The sequence below is a fragment of the Nannobrachium achirus genome (assembly GCF_963921795.1).
Source record: "Nannobrachium achirus genome assembly, chromosome: 10".
Taxonomy (NCBI): Eukaryota; Metazoa; Chordata; class Actinopteri; order Myctophiformes; family Myctophidae; genus Nannobrachium; species Nannobrachium achirus.
Window position 1 is genome coordinate 59,595,272 of NC_137819.1, and position 18,824 is coordinate 59,614,095.

Genomic DNA, 18,824 nt, shown 5'->3' on the forward strand with positions numbered 1-18,824 from the left:
TCATAAATAAATAAACGACTTGCTTCTTCTGTGTCTTTGTGCGGAGACCTTCTTTTGTTTCCCTCTGTCGCCGCGCACCCCCTCCCTCCATCCATCTTTCTGCTGCAGAGCACCTGGCTTCTTTTAAGGCCAAACTAACCTCATAGCTTTACCTCGTTGTTTAGACTTTATACTGTACCAGGGGTCTTCAACGTTTTCAGGCAAGGACCCCTTATAGTCGAGAGAGAGATGAAGCAGGGACCCCCACAACCTGTTCATAGTTTCATTGTTTGACAGCACAATCATTAGTGTTTTTTTTTATTCATGTCAATTTGTGTTTTCAGATATTTAACCACTTGAACCGTCAATACTTAATAAAGTTGACCTTTCACTCTATACTTGGTCTGCTCTTTTTCCCCTCTACAAAACCTCTTTGCTGAAAATAGCCGATCTACAAGCCGAGGCGTTGTGAGCGTGTAGATCTGCTATTTTTGGCAAAAGTTCTCAGAATATGGACGCTAGGATTCAAGTGGTTAATATAAAAAAGAGAGAAAAAAGGTTTCTATCACTCAAATATTTGCAGGACCCCCTGTAGTAACTCTGAGGACCCCCTAGGGGCCCCAGACCGCCTGTTGAAGACCCTTGCTTTATACCACTAGTTTCCAACCTTTCTCATATCAATATCCGTTATTTATTCGGCATTTGAGCCCGGACCACCATTTTATCTCTCAGATCAAAACGTAGAATATTTTGTTATCGTTGGATAGGACTTTGTCCACAGTTCCGTGCTGTATAGATATGGTACATAGGACTGATAACAGGTCAATCAAAACAACAATTCTATCTACAGTCTGTAATTGTGTAGACTTCTTGTAAATTAAGTATTGCAGGGGTTCCCAGTTCGATCCCGGGCTCCCCCAGATTCGGTGTCGAAGAAGTCCTTGAACAAGACTCTGAACCTCTGGTTGCTCCTGATGAGCAGGTTGGTGCCTTGCATGGTTTCCTCCGCTATCCAGGGCCGTTTTTCGGCACAGCCCACACCAGGCATTGTGCCTAAGGCCCGTCATGGAGGAGGCCCAAAATGCACACATGAAAAAGAAAAAAAAAAAAAAAAAAACTGCTAGACAAACTACTGAGAAGCGTCACATCGAGATGCATTGTGTGCTTGTAGATCGGCTATTTTCAAATAGCCGAAATGTATAGGCTGTAATCTCTCTCTCGCTACATGTGTATGCTCTCACAGTTAGATAGCATACTATGTAACCTTTGCAATTAAACAATCATTCACATTTCACAAACAGTACCTAGCAGTTTTTTGACCACTTCTCTAAACAGTATTTTTAGTTGCTAGCGTCTGCCCCTGAAACTTGTGCCAAAATGACGCAGGGAATGTGTAATGTGTAAAATCATGTACAACATTTGTTTATATGCTGGTGTTGCTCAAGTAAACACACACTGATTATAATGACTATTGTTAGAATTCAAAATATTCTCAGCTCTCAGACCATGCCTTATTTGTTTTGAGGTAGTGCCTCTGGGCAAGATCAATTTAGTTTCAAACTGACTTTTGGAATGTCGGTTTGATCAGAAAGCTATAATGACCGCGTACAGTAGCTACAGTACCAGAAGTCAAAAATCTAAGTTAAAGGGAAACTAGGCTATTATGTATATACATTTTTTTTAGCATTTCCCTTTATCAGTCGCTATATTATTGTGCTGGGGTGTTTCCTTGCAGAAAGACACATCCCCCTGGCTGTATTTTGGTTCTGTTTATGTTGACATTCATCCCTTGGAGGGATGTTTTTTGTCAGGGGGAGCTCAGCCAGAGCTCTTAATTGCTCCCTTTTGAACTTCAAAGGGGTTCTGCACCGAGGTAATTGATTGGTGTGCTCGTTAGTGATCTCTCTTATCAATGAAAGCATGAAAGACGACAACCTGTTTGATGCCTATCATAGAGGGGAGGGGCAGGGGCGAATGTGTTTGTATACACACAGACTTGCCCAGTTCCCCTTTAAACGGTAGGACTTTAAGTTAACACCGAGTATGTTACTGCGTACAATCCAGTAAAGATCCTTATCCAGTGGTTGTGACCTCAGAGACCACCTCTTCCTCCATTCACATCCCTCCATCCATCCTAGACGGGGGTGGGGGGTGGGAGGGGTGCATGTTTCCATCTTTTCTCTCTCTCTCTTTCCCCGGGATAACCTCCGTCTGAGTGTAAGTAATGGGCTTGCTTTGACCCGGCGCACCTCATTGTGTAAGATTTCAGCTTCTGACCTTAAAAAATGAAAGCAAATCAATGGGGTGGGGACGCGTGAATTCCAGAGCACCAGGATGCAAGCCAAGACTGGGGCGGGGTGGAAGGAAGAGGAGGGAGGGAGAGAGAGAGAGAGAGAGAGAGAGAGAGAGAGAGAGAGAGAGAGAGAGAGAGAGAGAGAGAGGAGAGAGAGAGAGAGAGAGAGAGAGAGAGAGAGAGAGGAGAGAGAGAGAGAGAGAGAGAGAGAGAGAGAGAGAGAGAGAGAGAGAAAGAGAGACCTTGGCTACAGAGTCTAGCTGGGTGTCGGGTGAAGTGGCAAATTTGCATGTAAATTGTGTGTCACATATACAGTATGTTAAGTGTGTGTGTGTGTGTGTGTGTGTGTGTGTGTGTGTGTGTGTGTGTGTGTGTGTGTGTGTGTGTGTGTGTGTGTGTGTGTGTGTGTGTGTGTGTGTGTGTGTGTGTGTGTGCGCGCGCGCCGATTCTCCCACAGAGGTAACAGGTCACACAACGGCTGGAAGCACAATGGAGTGGATGGCGTGCATTGTGTGCACACACACACACGTGTGCTTGTGAAGGGATTTTGTGCATGCGTGTGCGTGAAGTAGAATAGTGATTTGTGGGGTGTGCGTGTTGTCTCACTAATTGCGTGCACGTTGTGCATAATGCATATACTGTATAGGAGCGTGCACTGTCCAGAGCCGGTGGGTGCACGGCTGTATCAGCAGAGGTAATTGGTCCTCCATTGATGGACACCGCGCTCTGTGCACGCACACACACACACACACACACACACACACACACACACACACACACACACACACACACACACACACACACACACACACACACACACACACACACACACACACACTCTCTCTCTCTCAAAATAGCACAGCAAATCAGCCATGCTTCACCGGCCGTTGCTAACACGATGGGTGGTATACAGTAGGGTGCAGAGGGCTAATGGGGTGTGTGTGTGTGTGTGTGTGTGTGTGTGTGTGTGTGTGTGTGTGGTGTGTGTGTGTGTGTGTGTGTGTGTTGTGTGTGTGTGTGTGTGTGTGTGTGTGTGTGTGTGTGTGTGTGTGTGGTGTGTGTGTGTTTCCCCAGGGGAGGCTGAGGGTTAACTTGGTTATCTCTCTCTCTCTCTCTCTCTCTCTCTCTCTCTCTCTCTCTCTCTCTGTCATTTTCTTCTCCTCCTCTGTGACTTCTCCTCTCTGTATCTCTCTTTCACTCCCCCCTTCTCCTCCTCTTTTCCCCCCTTTCTACCGTCTTCCCTCTCTCTCTCCTCTGTCTATATTCTGTCCATCTCACTCAAACACATCATGCCTCTTCTCTCATATCCACGGGCTCTCTCTCTCTCTCTGTTTCTCTCTCGCTCTGGCACACCCTGGAATAGAGATATACATTATGGTGTGCGCGCGCGCGCAACCGTGCGTGCGTGTGTGGGTGGGTGTGTGTGTGTGTGGGGTGGGGGGATTCGGGGGTGACTCCCAGACCATAAATCCACGTTAACAGCATCAATACAGACACAGCGGAGAGCAGTGGTGTAAAGTAACTAAGTACATTTACTTAAGTACTGTAAATATAGTTTTGAGGTATTTGTACTTTACTTGAGTATGTCCAGTTTTCAGTACTTTTACTTCTACCCACTACATCTCAAGGCAAATATTGTACTTTTACTCCACTACAATTATTTGAAAACGTTAGTTACTAGTTACTTTCCAGATATAAATGATTATATTATAAAACATACATTGATCCACTTTCGCCCTATTTTATACCTAGGCTATTTGAAAATAGCTGATCTACAAGCTCATAACGCGTCGTGTTATGAGCTTGTAGATCTGCTATTTTCAAACATTTTGTACTTTTACTTTTGGTACTTTAAGTCCATTTTGATGCCAATACTTTCGTATACTTTTACTCAAGTACACTTTGAATTCTGGACGTTTACTTGTAACAGAGTATTTCTACGTTGCATAATTGATACATTTACTCAAGTAAAAATGTGAGTACTTTTTCCCCACCACTGTGTGGGAGGTGTGAATGTCAGCCTCTGTGGGGGGTATTTATATGCAAATATCGTGGCCAATGGCATTGTAATACTAAACAATAGAATCCAATGGTGATGTTTAGGTGGTAGGGGGAGCAAAAAATAACATCATTTAAACCTTTTTTCTTTTTCTTTTATTTAATAAAATACAAATGTTGTAATATTACAACAGTGGGTCTTAGACGCCGGCTATACACGAAGCTGGATATTTCGGCTGCGAAACTGGATATTTTTTAAACCGGATAAATAAGTGGAGAGATTGAAAAATATCCGATTCACTGGGTCCGTGTAGACCTAGATATCTTTGTCGTGTGGACCTAGATATTTTTCTATGTGGGTATCTGAAAAACCGGGATATATGAAATATCCAGCTCCGTGTAGCCATGGCCTAGAGGGTTAATACGGTTTGGATGCAAATGACTGGGATCTCTGTTGGACTAAAGGAGAAGTGGATGGGAGGATGTTTTCAGAGGATATTTCATGCTGATGACTGCGTCAAACTCTCTCTCACACCTCACTCCACTCCCGAGGTGTAAATTGTCTTACGCCATAATAATCAAATTGGTTGGGAGGGTATGAATAGTAAGTAGGAGGAGGCCTCCATCGGACCCAGGGGTGTCGCACCACATTCTGGTCCCTGGGTGCTTTAACTGTTGAAAAATAGCAGATCTACAAGCTCATAGCGCGTGCTGCAAGCTTGTAGATCTGCTATTTTTGAGAAATCGTCTTTGAATATTTCAAATCCTTTCAAAGGTGTTTTGAAGAAAAAAAAAACATGTTTCTATGTAAATGGTGCATTTATATAGCGCTTTTATCCAAGGCGCTTTACATAGATTGTGCATTACATTCACCCATTCACGCACACATTCATACACCGGTGGCAGAGGAAACCATGCAAGGCACCAACCTGCTCACCGGGAGCAATTAGGGGTTCAGAATCTTGCTCAAGGACTCTTCGACATTAACTCAGGGGGAGTTAATGTTAATGTTAATGTCGAACTGGGAACTCTTCGGGAACCCTTTGTTCTCTAATAACGGTTGCTCTACCCCTGAGCTATGCTGCACCTATGTCAGTGGTGCTCAAACTTTTTCATGTGAAAGACCCTCAAAATGTGTCCCAGCACCCCTGAGAGCCAGTCATTGCAATTTTTTTCATTTTCATGTTTTCATTTCATTTGAAAGCTGGGGATCATAGCTACAAAATGATATATTGGTTGTGGAGATTGACCCAACAGTTTTGAAGATATGGCTTATAGAATGATGCCATGCTGAAATAGTACTTTTGAGATATTCAAGTTTTAAATAAATTTCTAACCTGCAATGACCTGACTCCGCCACATGGGGAGCAATCTTCAATTCAATCTTCAATTCAAAGAAGCTTTATTGGCATGAGAACACAAACGTTTACACAGTGGTGGAAAAAGTACCAACATTTTATAATAAAGTAAAGTATCAATTCTGCAATGTAGAATCACTCTGTTACAAGTAAAAGTCCAGAATAAAAAATGTACTTGAGTAAAAGTACAAAAGTATTGGTATCCAAATGTACTTAAAGTACCAAAAGTAAAAGTACAAAATGTTTGAAAATAGCAGATCTACAAGCTCACAACGCGTCGCACCGCAATGCGTTGTGAGCTTGTAGATCGTCTATTTTCAAATAGCCTTGGTATAACATAGGGCTAAAGTGGTTTATGTATGTTTTAAACTTTAGTTATTGCTCTCTAAAAAGATAATGCCACAACAGCATCTCAAGCATTATTGGGCTAAATGTAAAGACGCTACGCTGCGCCAACCGTGAAGCAGTTTAACCAATTTGCTACATACGTCTACACAAACGGTCAGATTACAAAGATAAATTGCTTAGTGAAGGCTCACAGATGTCACCATAGGGTACGCTCCAGCAGAATGTCCCGTAATGATCGTATTATTTAATGAGGAGCATTTTAATACGATCGGTCGTCGTTTCCTTAAAAAGGTATTAATGTATCTAAGTGCAGTACACCTCGCAACCGATGGGGTCGCATGGCTGAAAAACAACAGAAAATGGCATCTGATCGGATTAAAATGCAGTTTATTAAACAATACGAAAGATACGGGTAATTCTGCTTGAGCGTACCATACTGTGACATCTGTGAGACTTCAGTAAGCACGTTATCTTTGAAATATGAAGGTTTTTGTAGACGTACGTAGCAAATAGGATTAACTGCTCAACACGAGGTTGAAGTTAATTTATTACGTGTGCAACAGGGCTAACTGTGCTAAATGTAGCATAATCAGTGTTTGTGTAACTTCAGTCAGAAGGATTATCTGACCTGATAATAAAACACAATCTACAGGCTTAACCGCCTCGCGTTGTGAGCTTGTAGAAGAGAGCAACAATAGAGTTGGGTCACGTTTTATTTGTTTATAGCCTGCAGCTAGCGCTGCAGCTAGCGCTAGCTGACGCTAGCTAGCGTTAGCCGTTAGCCACTCATAGCCAGTCAACCAGAATAGTCTACTCTAAAGTCAACTTTCCGACGGCGAGTGAACGATTGCATTCCATCCATCTTTTCAAAAATAGCAGATGTACAAGCTCGCAGCGCGGCACTCGGCCTGTGGAATCCTCTGTGCTCATTTAGCCATTCATAACTCAGAGAGGGTACGAAATGGAACCGAACGGGTCCTTTTCGGGTTCCATTTCGTAGGCTACCCTCTCTGATTTAAATTATAACACCGATTTGGCAGTGTGGCCTCACCCGAGATGACAAGGGAGAGCTCCGCTTTTTTAGCGCTGCGATTTTTAGCCCAGAAACCCATTTTTTTCTGTCGCCATGTTTACCGTTTTTTAATTAAACTTGATAAATAGAAATCAAGTTTAATTAAAAAAAGGCAAAGTTTCTGCGCTGGGAATTATTGGCTATAGTTGTTGTTTTGCTGATGAATAAAACATGCGCGCGCGTGTGTGTGTGTGTGTGTGTGTGTGTGTGTGTGTGTGTGTGTGTGTGTGTGTGTGTGTGTGTGTGTGTGTGTGTGTGTGTGTGTGTGTGTGTGTGCCTCGCAGTGACCTCGGTGCGGTGTCCTCTGCCTTTCTCAGGGAACCCTGTAATCTCGCATTTAATCATCTTAATTACGTTACGGCTCCCTTTAAACTGCTGATGTATTCACACTTGTCTCGCCTCTCTTCCCTCGCCATTTTTCTCTCCCTCACCTCACGCTAACCCACCGGGAACACTTTTTTTTCTTTCCCCCCCTTCGTGTTCGTGTCTGTTAACACTAGTGTTCCTCAAACTTTTCTGGATCAGGGCGCACTTGATAATCTTGTGGCGTTCAGAACTAGGCCAGATCACAGCCCATATGGGAATGATCTTGACGTCATTACCAGGACGTCATATGGACACATGGATTATTGTTATTGTTTGTAATGTTAGTTGAAATATGAGCATATAAGGTTATATTCTGGGACATATCTGACTTTCTACAGAGGCTGCCTGTCTTAGGTGTAGTGGGAGTTTATTCCAAGCTGTCGGTCCATAGAATATATGAATTCTTATGTTGTCCATCAATTTCAATGCTGCTCAACAGTGCCATTTGGTCAGCCAGCGGTATTGCAGAAAAAAACACGGTCAAATGCTGCATGGTTCTCAACCTTTTCAGGCCGCAACCCCCAAAATAATCATAATCTGGGGACCCCCAGTTAAAATAAGAGTTGAGGCATTACATTTTGTATAACACAGTTCTATTGTGAAAATAGCAGATCTACATGCTCACAACAACGCAACATTTCTGCCTCTAATATTTGACAATTTGGCCAATGTTTAATTTGTCATTTTAGAGGTATTAAAAAGTTCTTAAATTGTCACTTTAGAAATGTGTAGACACCCTCTGTACAAAATTCCCCATAGCCTTAATTCATTTAGTGCAGGCATGCTTCAAACAGCCTCAGAGGACCCAGGCTTCTGTTTGGACCAGGCTTCTGTTTGGGCACTGCTAAAGAGGACCCCAAAATTGTTTACATGCATAAGTGCTGCTACACACAAACATATGCACCTAAGAATGCGTTCTTGACGAAGTGAGTTGTTTTGGCTATACAGTGCAATAATGCTTCATGTGGTAACAGGTTCACTGTGTCAGAATTGATCTGTGTGTGGTTTAAAAAGTTTGTTTTTGTAATTGTATTTGCTAGCTAAACGTCAGTGGCTAAGCTAACCTAGACCTAGCCTAATGTGAGTGCATGCTAGGTCTAACATGGCACATGAGTTCATGGCTCATTTCAGTAATATACTATCTTTGTGTACTACTGCATATTGTTCATTGTTTCCATTTCCATATCCTTATGTTATTATTTCTATATTTTCAGATACCATTCATCACTGTATAATATGTTTGTGTCTGCCAACTACATCCTTTACATAAAAACACATAAAATGCCATCAAGTGTCATCATTGACTACTGCTCTTTGACAGGAGCCCTGTGGTGGGCATAACCTCAACTCCAGAATATACATAATGTCTTCATTTCCAAGCTTTAATATTTTCACACCCTCTATACACTTAAACTTTATGTTGGTTTGTTTACAATTGAGTGAGGAAAACAATATTGCACATTAAGTTCATCTTCTGGGGACCCAATGTGAAGTGAGTGGTGGTCGTGCTTGCATAACGTCTTCAGACTAGGATATAGGTCTAGGATGTAATTGGTGATGTAATACAGGCTACACACACACACACACACACACACACATTGCTATGGCAAAACGCTGAGGAAAAGTGGCTACAGACACACGCACAGCCACTCTATGGAGCGGTTTACCACCGCTAAAAAAGGTAAAAGGATGAACGAGGCATTAACCCTTCCTCCCTCCTCTCTGTTCCTTCTCCCTCTCAGCAGCCCTATGCTCCTCCCCCTCACCCCATGGCTCCGCCCAGCCCCAGCACCAACAGCTGCCATCAGGGAGGGGCGGAGCAGCTCAGTAAAACCAACCTGTACATCCGAGGGCTGCCGCCGGGGACCACCGACCAGGACCTCATCAAACTCTGCCAACCGTGAGTGTCATGTCACTCTGTGTGTGTGTGTGTGTGTGTGTGTGTGTGTGTGTGTGTGTGTGTGTGTGTGTGTGTGTGTGTGTGTGTGTGTGTGTGTGTGTGTGTGTGTGTGTGTGTGTGTGTGTGTGTGTGTGTGTGTGTGTGTGTGTGTGTGTGTGTGTGTGTGTGTGTGTGTGTGTGTGCGTGCGTGCGTGTGTGTGTGTCCTGAAAGCGAGGAGTGGATTCGGCTCGGGTTGTTGCCAAAGTTCACACCCCTCGTGGCTTGGGAGCTTTTATTTGCATGGGGCAAAGTACACTTCACTGGTACACGGTCACCTAAAATATAGTTTTTAGTGTAGCAAAACTTTCATAAAAGAATGGACAAAGCCAGCCCCATTGGTTTCTACAGACCGCTTTGAAGACACTTTTTTGGCTAATTGAAATCCACCATCTTTGAACCACCATCAAATTATGGTGGCAAATTATGGTGGCAGTAGTGCGTAGGCTACCGCTCTACTTTACCATCTGAGATCTCTCGGTGGGAGTTGATAACGCTGCTACGGGCGGGCTCTGAGCGGCTCTGAGCCAATAGAGTCTGATTGCAGACCACGTGGATGCAGACAGGCCAATATGAGTGGTTGGAGTTGGCACTCCCAGACTGTGACAGAGAGACGGCCACATCCAATCACCTGCTAAAGGATTTCAAAAAATGGCCCGCCCCTTACATCGAGTCTGCCCGAGAGATCTCAGATGGTAAAGTAGAGCGGTAGCCTACGCACCACTGCCACCATCTGACGCAAGTCAGGTTACCATCAAATCACTTGTATTGAGATCATTGCGACCGGTAGAAGGTTAAATAGCGACATCTGCTGTGCCATTAATAGGAACCGCACTCTGCAAAAGAACCCGGAAGAGAGCTTTAATTCCAAGTGCATCTCCGCAGAGAGCACAGTAGTAGAGTAAATACCATGTGCAATTTTGAATTAGGTGATAACCCATTCTTCACCCCAGGGTTTGGCAACTCGGATGGCGGTCTTGTCGATACGCAAGGCTGGTGCAGGCTCGCTCTAGCGTGCTTCAGAGTCTTGCTGTTGATACGCCTGGCTTGCATGATTTGTCAGTGAATAGTAGAGTCGCGCAGATTGCATTCATATTCAGACACACAGTGGTTATGTGCGGAGTGGGACGATTTTGGTAATACAGAAAATGTCCTTTCTGAATAGTGGATTGGTTGCAACTTGGATGAAATATTACATAATAATTAATGAGGAAAATAATCATTTGGGCGTCCCTTATTTATATTCTGTGAAGTCCAAGTCCACCAGCTTTTTTTGTCCATCTGCAACAGGAGAGGCTCATTAATATCCAGTCCATAATGTTTGCGAGGCACAGCAGCGTAACTCCATTCTTTGTTTAAACCTCCATAGCCACCGACAGGATCACTCTGGAGCTGATGTTAATTAATGTTCTGTGTTCTTCTACACATACAAATGTTCAGCTGTTTGACGCACGCGTGCACGCGCACACACGCACGCACGCACGCACGCACGCACGCACGCACGCACGCACGCACGCACGCACGCACGCACGCACGCACGCACGCACGCACACACACACACACACACACACACACACACACACACACACACACACACACACACACACACACACACACATACACACGGAATTCATTTGTTTGGTGCAGAAAGCAACCGTCCTGGTCAATCCCAAACTCAGATCTTTTCCTGCTGATGATCGCTAAATAAATACTTGCAGGTCATGGATACAATTTACATCTGTTTTATCATAATTTCTACCCCTTTCATCCCCGAACAAGCATAAGACAAAAGACTAAAGACTATAGTCTCAACGTGGCCTTATAATGTTCGGATTTTGCTAACAGAAAAAGTACAGCGAAGCCTCTCATTAGACGCAACACGCACGGAAGCAAAACGGAGCGTCCATGCTCCACTGACTCCTGTTCTATGCTGATGCATAAAAACACCTGTATCTCTGAATAAGTTGCAAATAACGCAGAGGAGGCCGAGATCCGCTTTGTTTCACGGCGACACTATGCCGTGACTGTCGGCCCCAGTTAGGATTTTAGTTTCGCGACCGTTTGTAAAGAAACTGATATCCTTCCTGGATCGTCAGTGTACACACACGTGCACACGCACAAAGCTTCCGGGGGCTCTTCAAGAATTGCCCTCTCTGTGTAGAAATCCATGCCATTACGCCACATCCCCAGTATTCACTTGATTATGCTTAGTTCAGTGTGGTATCACCCACCGAAAATAGCCGACCTCCAAGCTCACAACGCGTCGTAGAGCGACGCGTTGTGAGCTTGGAGGTCTGCTATTTTCGGTGCTTCCACTAAAAGGCCCTTCTGGAAATGTCTGCCCCTGCCTCTCTAACATTCTCTGCTCCTGAGAGTTATGAGCCTATATAGTAGAACTTGTGAAATGGGCCCTGTGAGGTCCTGGACCACACAAGAGAAATGTTGTTTTCATGGTTAACAGATATTTTTTTAGAGCTGAGTTTGCATTTAGGAAAAGATTCAGGTTGGGGTCAGGGTTAAGATTAGGCATTTGGTTTAGTGGTTTGGTTGAAGTTGGGCTTTAGAAATTGTATATCTTTTTTTTTTTTTAGAATTTTTATCCCATGATTTTGCAACCCATTTTTCACCCAGTGCCAATTGTCTAATGTAATCCTGGGCTCTACACTCCCTCTGCCAACCTGGGGAGACCAACGGACTGACCTCATGCTTCCTTCTATGCATGAGGAGTCCAAGCCGCTTCTTTTCACCTGACAGGGGGGAGTTTCCCCAGTTGGACGTAGCGCGTGGAAGGAACACGTTATTCCAACCAGTTCCTTTCCAACCAGGTGCCCCGACTGGCCATGGGGTTACTGCATGTTTTTGTGTTGGTACATTAGGCTATTTAAGCTTAGTACGGCGACGGCAGATGACAACGGCAACTGGAAATGGTCAGCGCTCGATAGATCAACCTGCCGCCGTAGCAGCCGTCTGTACTACGCCAGAAGGTCCCTTTCCACGTTGCGCCTAATACGCCTGCTGCGTTGACGCGTCGCCATGGGAACCAAAGCGTTCAGGGAAAGAGGCGGGACCCCGTCGCCGACGGCTCTTTGCTTAACTTTTTGGACCGCAACGGCGATTGCGCCATAGCAGCCGTAGTCCCGCCTCACGTTGCCGTAGTAAAAATGGGTCCCTTAAATTCCCCATTTTTACCCTAGGTGACACGGGGAGAACATGTGTTAAAAAAAGAATTTTGAACCAAAAATAGCCATTCTAATACTGTCCTCACTCCTCACAGATACAGTAATACCAGTGTGTGCGTGCGTCCGGGCGTGCGTAAAATGACTTATAATGTGCCAGAAAACAGTGCCAGGGTGGGCGGAAGAGCGCAAACATTCGTAGCTCCGGATATGGAGAGTTTCAAAGCGAGACATTCACAACGAGAACAAAGTGACATACCCTCGTACAAAAATATGCATGGCTGCAAACCAAAGCAAATGATCCTACTTTATTTTATAAAGGATAATGAGATGACTAACATTCATGGCCGCCGCTGTGTTTTATTTATTTACTTTTTACAGCTTTGCAGAATGTATCCTCTGGTATTTTAGTGTTTAGGCATAAAACGCTGTATCCACGCTGTACTTTATGGCATCTACAAGCTCTGCCAAGAACACCTGGGCAAAGTTAGCATTAATATAAGAAATATGAACGTCAGACCTCAGAAAATACACCACACACAAACACAGCGTTGTACAGACATAATTTCCATGCTACTAGTTAGGGGTGGGCGATATGGTGATAATTATCGTTGAGACGATACAATGTCTTCACAATATGCCTTTTCAGAGGTATCGTATATATCTTGATACAATTGAGAGAGCCTTGTAAAAAACCCTGTTTAATCGTTAATACGTACACAGATGCATTGCAGAATTCAATTTAAACCTGCATTTTGGTGGAAAATCAGTAGTTCTCAAACTTTAAAATGTCAAGGTCTCCACTTAACTCTGACAGTATACAAATGAAACCAAATGGACCCGTAAGGGTATAACTTTATACTTAAAAAAGAACATTGATAGTGGAAATAGCCGATCTACAAGGTCATAACGTGTCGCATCGCGACACGTTGTGAGCTTGTAGATCTATTACCTCAAATAAGCCCTACTAATGCATATCAAACTGGGGGTCCTTGAAACTAGAAAGTTTGAGAATCACTGATAGGACAGAATGATACACTCTCTCTCTCTTGCTGGCGCAGACATTCTCGCCAGTGACCCGCTGTGCTCTTGGTGCAGAGCTTGGCACACAGCTGCAGCGCGTGCCCTTGGGCACCTTGCTCTAAAACCCAAGTTGGACACATGCATGCTAGAAACTTTTTCCGCATATGAGCTGGGTAAGCATGACTTCATGGGAATGAATGGGCGGACGTTTTGTTATACGTCATCCAGGGTTCACTACATCCACGCTATGGGTGTAACGATATAGTAACTGAATCGAAAAATCAATTTTCATTTGCAATGATCTACCATATCGATATGCAAAAGCATATACCGTACTGTTTTGGCTTTGTATCATATCGGTATCGTTTTACAATGGAGATAATCGTATCGAATCGTCTTGCAGTGCAAATAATTGATTGTATGGAAAGTAAGTATTTGTGCCTTGTATTTAGCAATTTTAAGAAACAATTGCTTGCAATGAATTCAGCATCATGACAAACCCCTAGTTAGACCCCTCACATCCTACTTAAAGTAGATCTTTTTTCTGGGTATTTTCCTCCTGTATACAGTAGAAAGTCGATGGGAGGCCAACTTGATTTGGCCGCTGTGGTGACCCCGAAGGTCGCAAACTCGGGCGCCCTAGCTAAATCATTAGAGCATGCACTGGGCTACATCTGTGCACAATTTGGCACTTTTAGACTGATTAGCACAAAATATCCCTAACGCCCCGACTAATACAAGCACATGCACACGCATGCACTCACGCACGCACGCACACACACACACCATGCAGATGCTGAAGGCTTTGTCAGCTGTGTGCTTGCCAGATACACCTACACGCACATAATATTATACAAACCCTATAAAAGTGCTACCAACTGTGAGTGTATTTTAGAGACGGGCACAGAAATACTCATAAAGCCCTGCCAACTGGTCTCCATAGAGTGCGCGCACACACACACACACACACACACACACACACACACACACACACACACACACACACACACACACACACACACACACACACACACACCTGCCTACACCGAGCTCAATAAGGCCTAATAAAGCCTAGATTGGACTGCCTCCCCAAGGAATCACAGACCAAGACCTCATCAAGTAGTAACGCACGCACGCCACACACACACACGCACGCACGCACGCACGCACGCACGCACGCTAACAAGTCATACTTGTTCTCCCCTTTCATATACGGTAATTATTTACAAGCTGGCCCTTCTCTCTCTGTCTCTGTCTCTCCCTCTCTCGCACATGTTACACACACACACACACACACACGCGCGCGCACGCACGTGCACACATGCACAGCTCCATTCGACTCCATTTGATCCTTTCACTTTAAAACAGTGGAGAGGAGTCAGTGTCATTAATGGAGACAAGGCTTCTGCATTGTGACTCAATATGTACTCATGTTTAACAGGCAGTGGACAATCAGCTGTCAGTAGTAAAAGATTCCTAATACGTGAGCAGGCCATGTTTCTTTTATAACTTTTTTCATTTCTTTTTAATCATTTTTATTGTATTTAATTTTTTCCATTTTCAAAAAGTGATTATTAAAAATAAGTGAAAAAGGTTATCAAAAAAAACATGGCCTGCTCACGTATTAGGAGGGTAGTATGAGTCACCAGAAAAAAATAATGGGTGTTTTTAATGAATCTATTATGGTTAAAATGGAGTTTGAAGTTTAACATTTACATCAAATTTTGTCTAAATATTGAATCAAGCTTATTCAAATCTGTTCAAAGTGTTCATAAAAGCCTGATTAGATGATAAAATGACAAAGTTTTTTTTGAGCGGTGGTCACAACGCTCCTATACTTGGCCGTGTGTGTGGGTCTGTCTGTCTGTCTGTCTCCGTGTCTGTCTGTCTGTAGCCTGCAGTAACCTTTTCTGACCACACATGTTAAGGGAGGGGCGCTGTTGCACACACACACACACACACACACACACACACACACACACACACACACACACACACACACACACACACACACACACACACACACACACACACACACACACACACACCACCGCTCAGTTCACACGAGTGTGATTTTTTTTTAAAGTGAAATACCCCTTTAACATTACTGTGAACGAGGAACTGCCCAAGCAAATGCATGGTCGCACTGAGAGTCCCCAACAGTGGGGCTCAGAACTAGGGATGGGACGATATGCGATATTATCGTATATCGTGATAAAAAAACACTCACGATAATCGTATCGTGGAGATTTAATTTATCGTGATATCGTCCTCCATCATGCACTGGGATCAATTCACCTTTTATTTGCCAAGCTGCATATTCCGGTACCATTTAAACCCCCTATTGGTAAATAGCTTTGCGACGCGTTGTGAGCAGGTAGATCTCGCGATTTCTTTTCTCACAATAATGGTGATATGACATTTTCATATCGTCCTATCCCTACTCAGAACACGGAAGGTGTGTTGCTGACTTCATTTCTATGCAGCCATTCTGTGAACTGTTGAAGCTCATTGTTGTTTCGGTTGCTTTGAGATTGGTCAGTTCTATAAGTAGCAATGGTCACTCAAACTGCAGCAATTCAGCACGTGTTGGAACTTAAGCTGCACCGATTGGTCAGCCGGAAAAACCGAGCATGGCTGTGTTTGTATTTTTCACCTCCATAATTGAGAAACACAGCAAACAACGGCTGTGTTTTCTTGGTAACCACATTCTAGTCCTAACAAACAGCGGCTACAGTTTGTTTGTTACAGTCGTTATGGGAACATAGGCCTACGTTACAGCTGTCCACTACATTTGAGGAATGCTGATATCGTCAACATCTGGCCAACTCCATTTTTGAGGTTTTAGATTTTTGGGCATAAATCAGGGCTATTGAACACCTTTTACAGCTGAGGGTTGCTTAAAATAATATTGAACCAATGGAAACTAGTGAAAGGTGCTTGGGACAAAACCTCCAAACTCCAGTTGAGCTCATTTTCCCGAAAATGAACATTTTGGAGTTAGGAGGTTTCGGCCCGACAGCAGAGATAGGCTATACAATGTAACGACAATATTAAAATATAACTGCCAGCCACACAAATATGTCATGGTATAAAAATACAAATAAACACAAACATATTTCACATAGTGTGCGAGTCCAGCCGAAGGGGACGGTTATGCAATCTGGGTTTCATAACCTTTTCCACAAAATGTCTCGGTCAAATCCTGCCAATTATCCACTGATCCACAGGCATTGGGAACAGTCTGTCCAGTGTGCTTGGTACTGGTCCCAGTGGCTGTGTGTCATAGGACCAGTGTGTCTGTCTGATATACCGACCCATCACAAGTCCATTAGCCTGAGAGACAGGCTGATAAGACCGGCGAAGCACTTAGTGTTTTGATATTGCGTATCTCTGTCGTTCTGTAGCTTTGACTCCCACACACCCACTCACGCGCACGCACCCACACACTCACTCACACACATAATAAAGACTTTTTGGGAAGGATAGGGTCATCTAAGAGCTTATTGCGACCGTCAGGTCACAGTTACTATCACAACCGCCACCTACTGTCTGTCACTCAGTCACACTTTTCCTCTACTCATATCTCCGCCACCGTTGCCCCTATCCATGCCAAACTTTGCACACACACTCCTTGGCTGCCAAACCACAACCCCTCATTTCTCACATGGCCCTCTTCTAGTGCCACCATGAGGCCGATTTTGCAAAACACATTTTTGGACTACAGATTTTGCCCTAAAATCACGCAAAGCGGTACACAGATAGATACCTTATCGATAGATACAGTATCTCTAAAGTCATGTCATCAACATGGATCTGTCCCATTTCCCATATTCCCTCCTGATTGGCTACCATTGCCTTCTAAAGTTTGTGTATGCGACCTGACGGTCGCTACTGGTGTTAACCACTCCTAGCCCTGGATACTTTGTCATACGGCAAATGATGGAAAACATCATCCAAATTGAAATGTGTGTGTGTAGCCTCGCGTCTGCCATTGCAAAGCCCTTGGCAGATTAGGTCTGGCCCCGCTCATTTATTCAAATAATTCACGGCTCATAAGTCGTGAGGAACCAACCAGGGGCCCAGTTAAGTGTGCAAGAACATAAATAACACTGAGAAGAACCAGACTAACATATTGTTTGGCTATTAAGGGTGCAACGATACAAAGAATAAACAGAAATGTCCTTGATTTATAAATGTATTTTTATAACTTCGTATTTGTCTTTGTTTTAACTTTGAACACTACGGTACCAAACCTCTAGGGTAGTGGTTCTCTAAGTGGGCTCTGCGGACCCCTAGGGGTCCTTGAGGGTGTTCCAGGGGAACGTGGATATGGAGTGGTATTGTATTGTTCAGTACAACCTCGTATCGAACGGTTCAATACGAATACGTGTGTTGGTGCACCCTTACTGGCTATGCGAGGTTATAGTACCTGTGTGATTGTGTACATCAGGGGTTCCCAAACCTTTTTGTCTCAGGGCACCACATGAATATTTTTTTAATCCGAGGCACCCCTACATTATAATTTTCACTCCCAGCACCTTATAGCATATTGTCGTTGTCGGGTGGAAACCTTGTAAAACCATTCATTTTGTATTTATCATCTATAAAATGTACTAAGCTAGTGAAAACAGATGCGAGGCGTTGTGTGCTTGTAGATCGACTGTTTTCACTAGTTTTGTGGGACAGCCTTTACCAAAAGACTTGGAGATACAAGGTTTCTGCCCGACAATGACGATATTTTAGTGATTATGTTGCGAGGAAAACGTTGAGATAATAGCCACTATTATCAAATTATCTCAGCACGGCACCCCTGGACTGCCGTCACGGCACCCCAGGGTGCCCCGTCCGTCACCCACTTTGAAAACCCCGAGCTGGTGTGCATGCACGTGAGTAATTTCATACAGAGAAACTTTGACTTCTGCCATACCGACCGGTCTTTTCCCTCTCGCGCTCCTTCTCTATATCCATCTATCCTTCTGTTCTCCTTACCGAGTGCCGCGCTGTGAGCTTGTATATCTGCTATTTTTCAATAGCTAAAGTATAAATGAATTCCAGGCCCCTCCACCTTGGGCCCTAGTAACTCAGTCCCACTTCCCCCCCCCCCCCCCCCCACCCCCCCTTGTGACGCCCCTGCCAGTACCCATTCCCCCCTCCTCTCTCAGCCCCCTGGCCGTCGCCCCCCCGGACCCCGCTGCCCCCCCCCGTCCACCCCGTCCAGTCTCCCAGGGAGTCTCTGTATCCAGCCTGATCGCTCGCTGCCCGAGGGGCCGT

The 18,824-nt window shown here is 44.3% G+C and overlaps 1 protein-coding gene across 1 annotated transcript in view; it reads left to right on the forward strand.

Annotated features, from left to right (window-relative positions):
• LOC308293196 (RNA-binding motif, single-stranded-interacting protein 3-like) overlaps positions 1-18,824 on the forward strand; it is a 527,253-nt gene that overhangs the window by 103,203 nt on the left and 405,226 nt on the right. Inside the window, exon 2 of the mRNA XM_080735633.1 lies at positions 9,157-9,314. Within this exon, the coding sequence (XP_080591759.1) occupies positions 9,157-9,314 (158 nt within the window). The remainder of the gene's footprint in view (positions 1-9,156; positions 9,315-18,824) is intronic.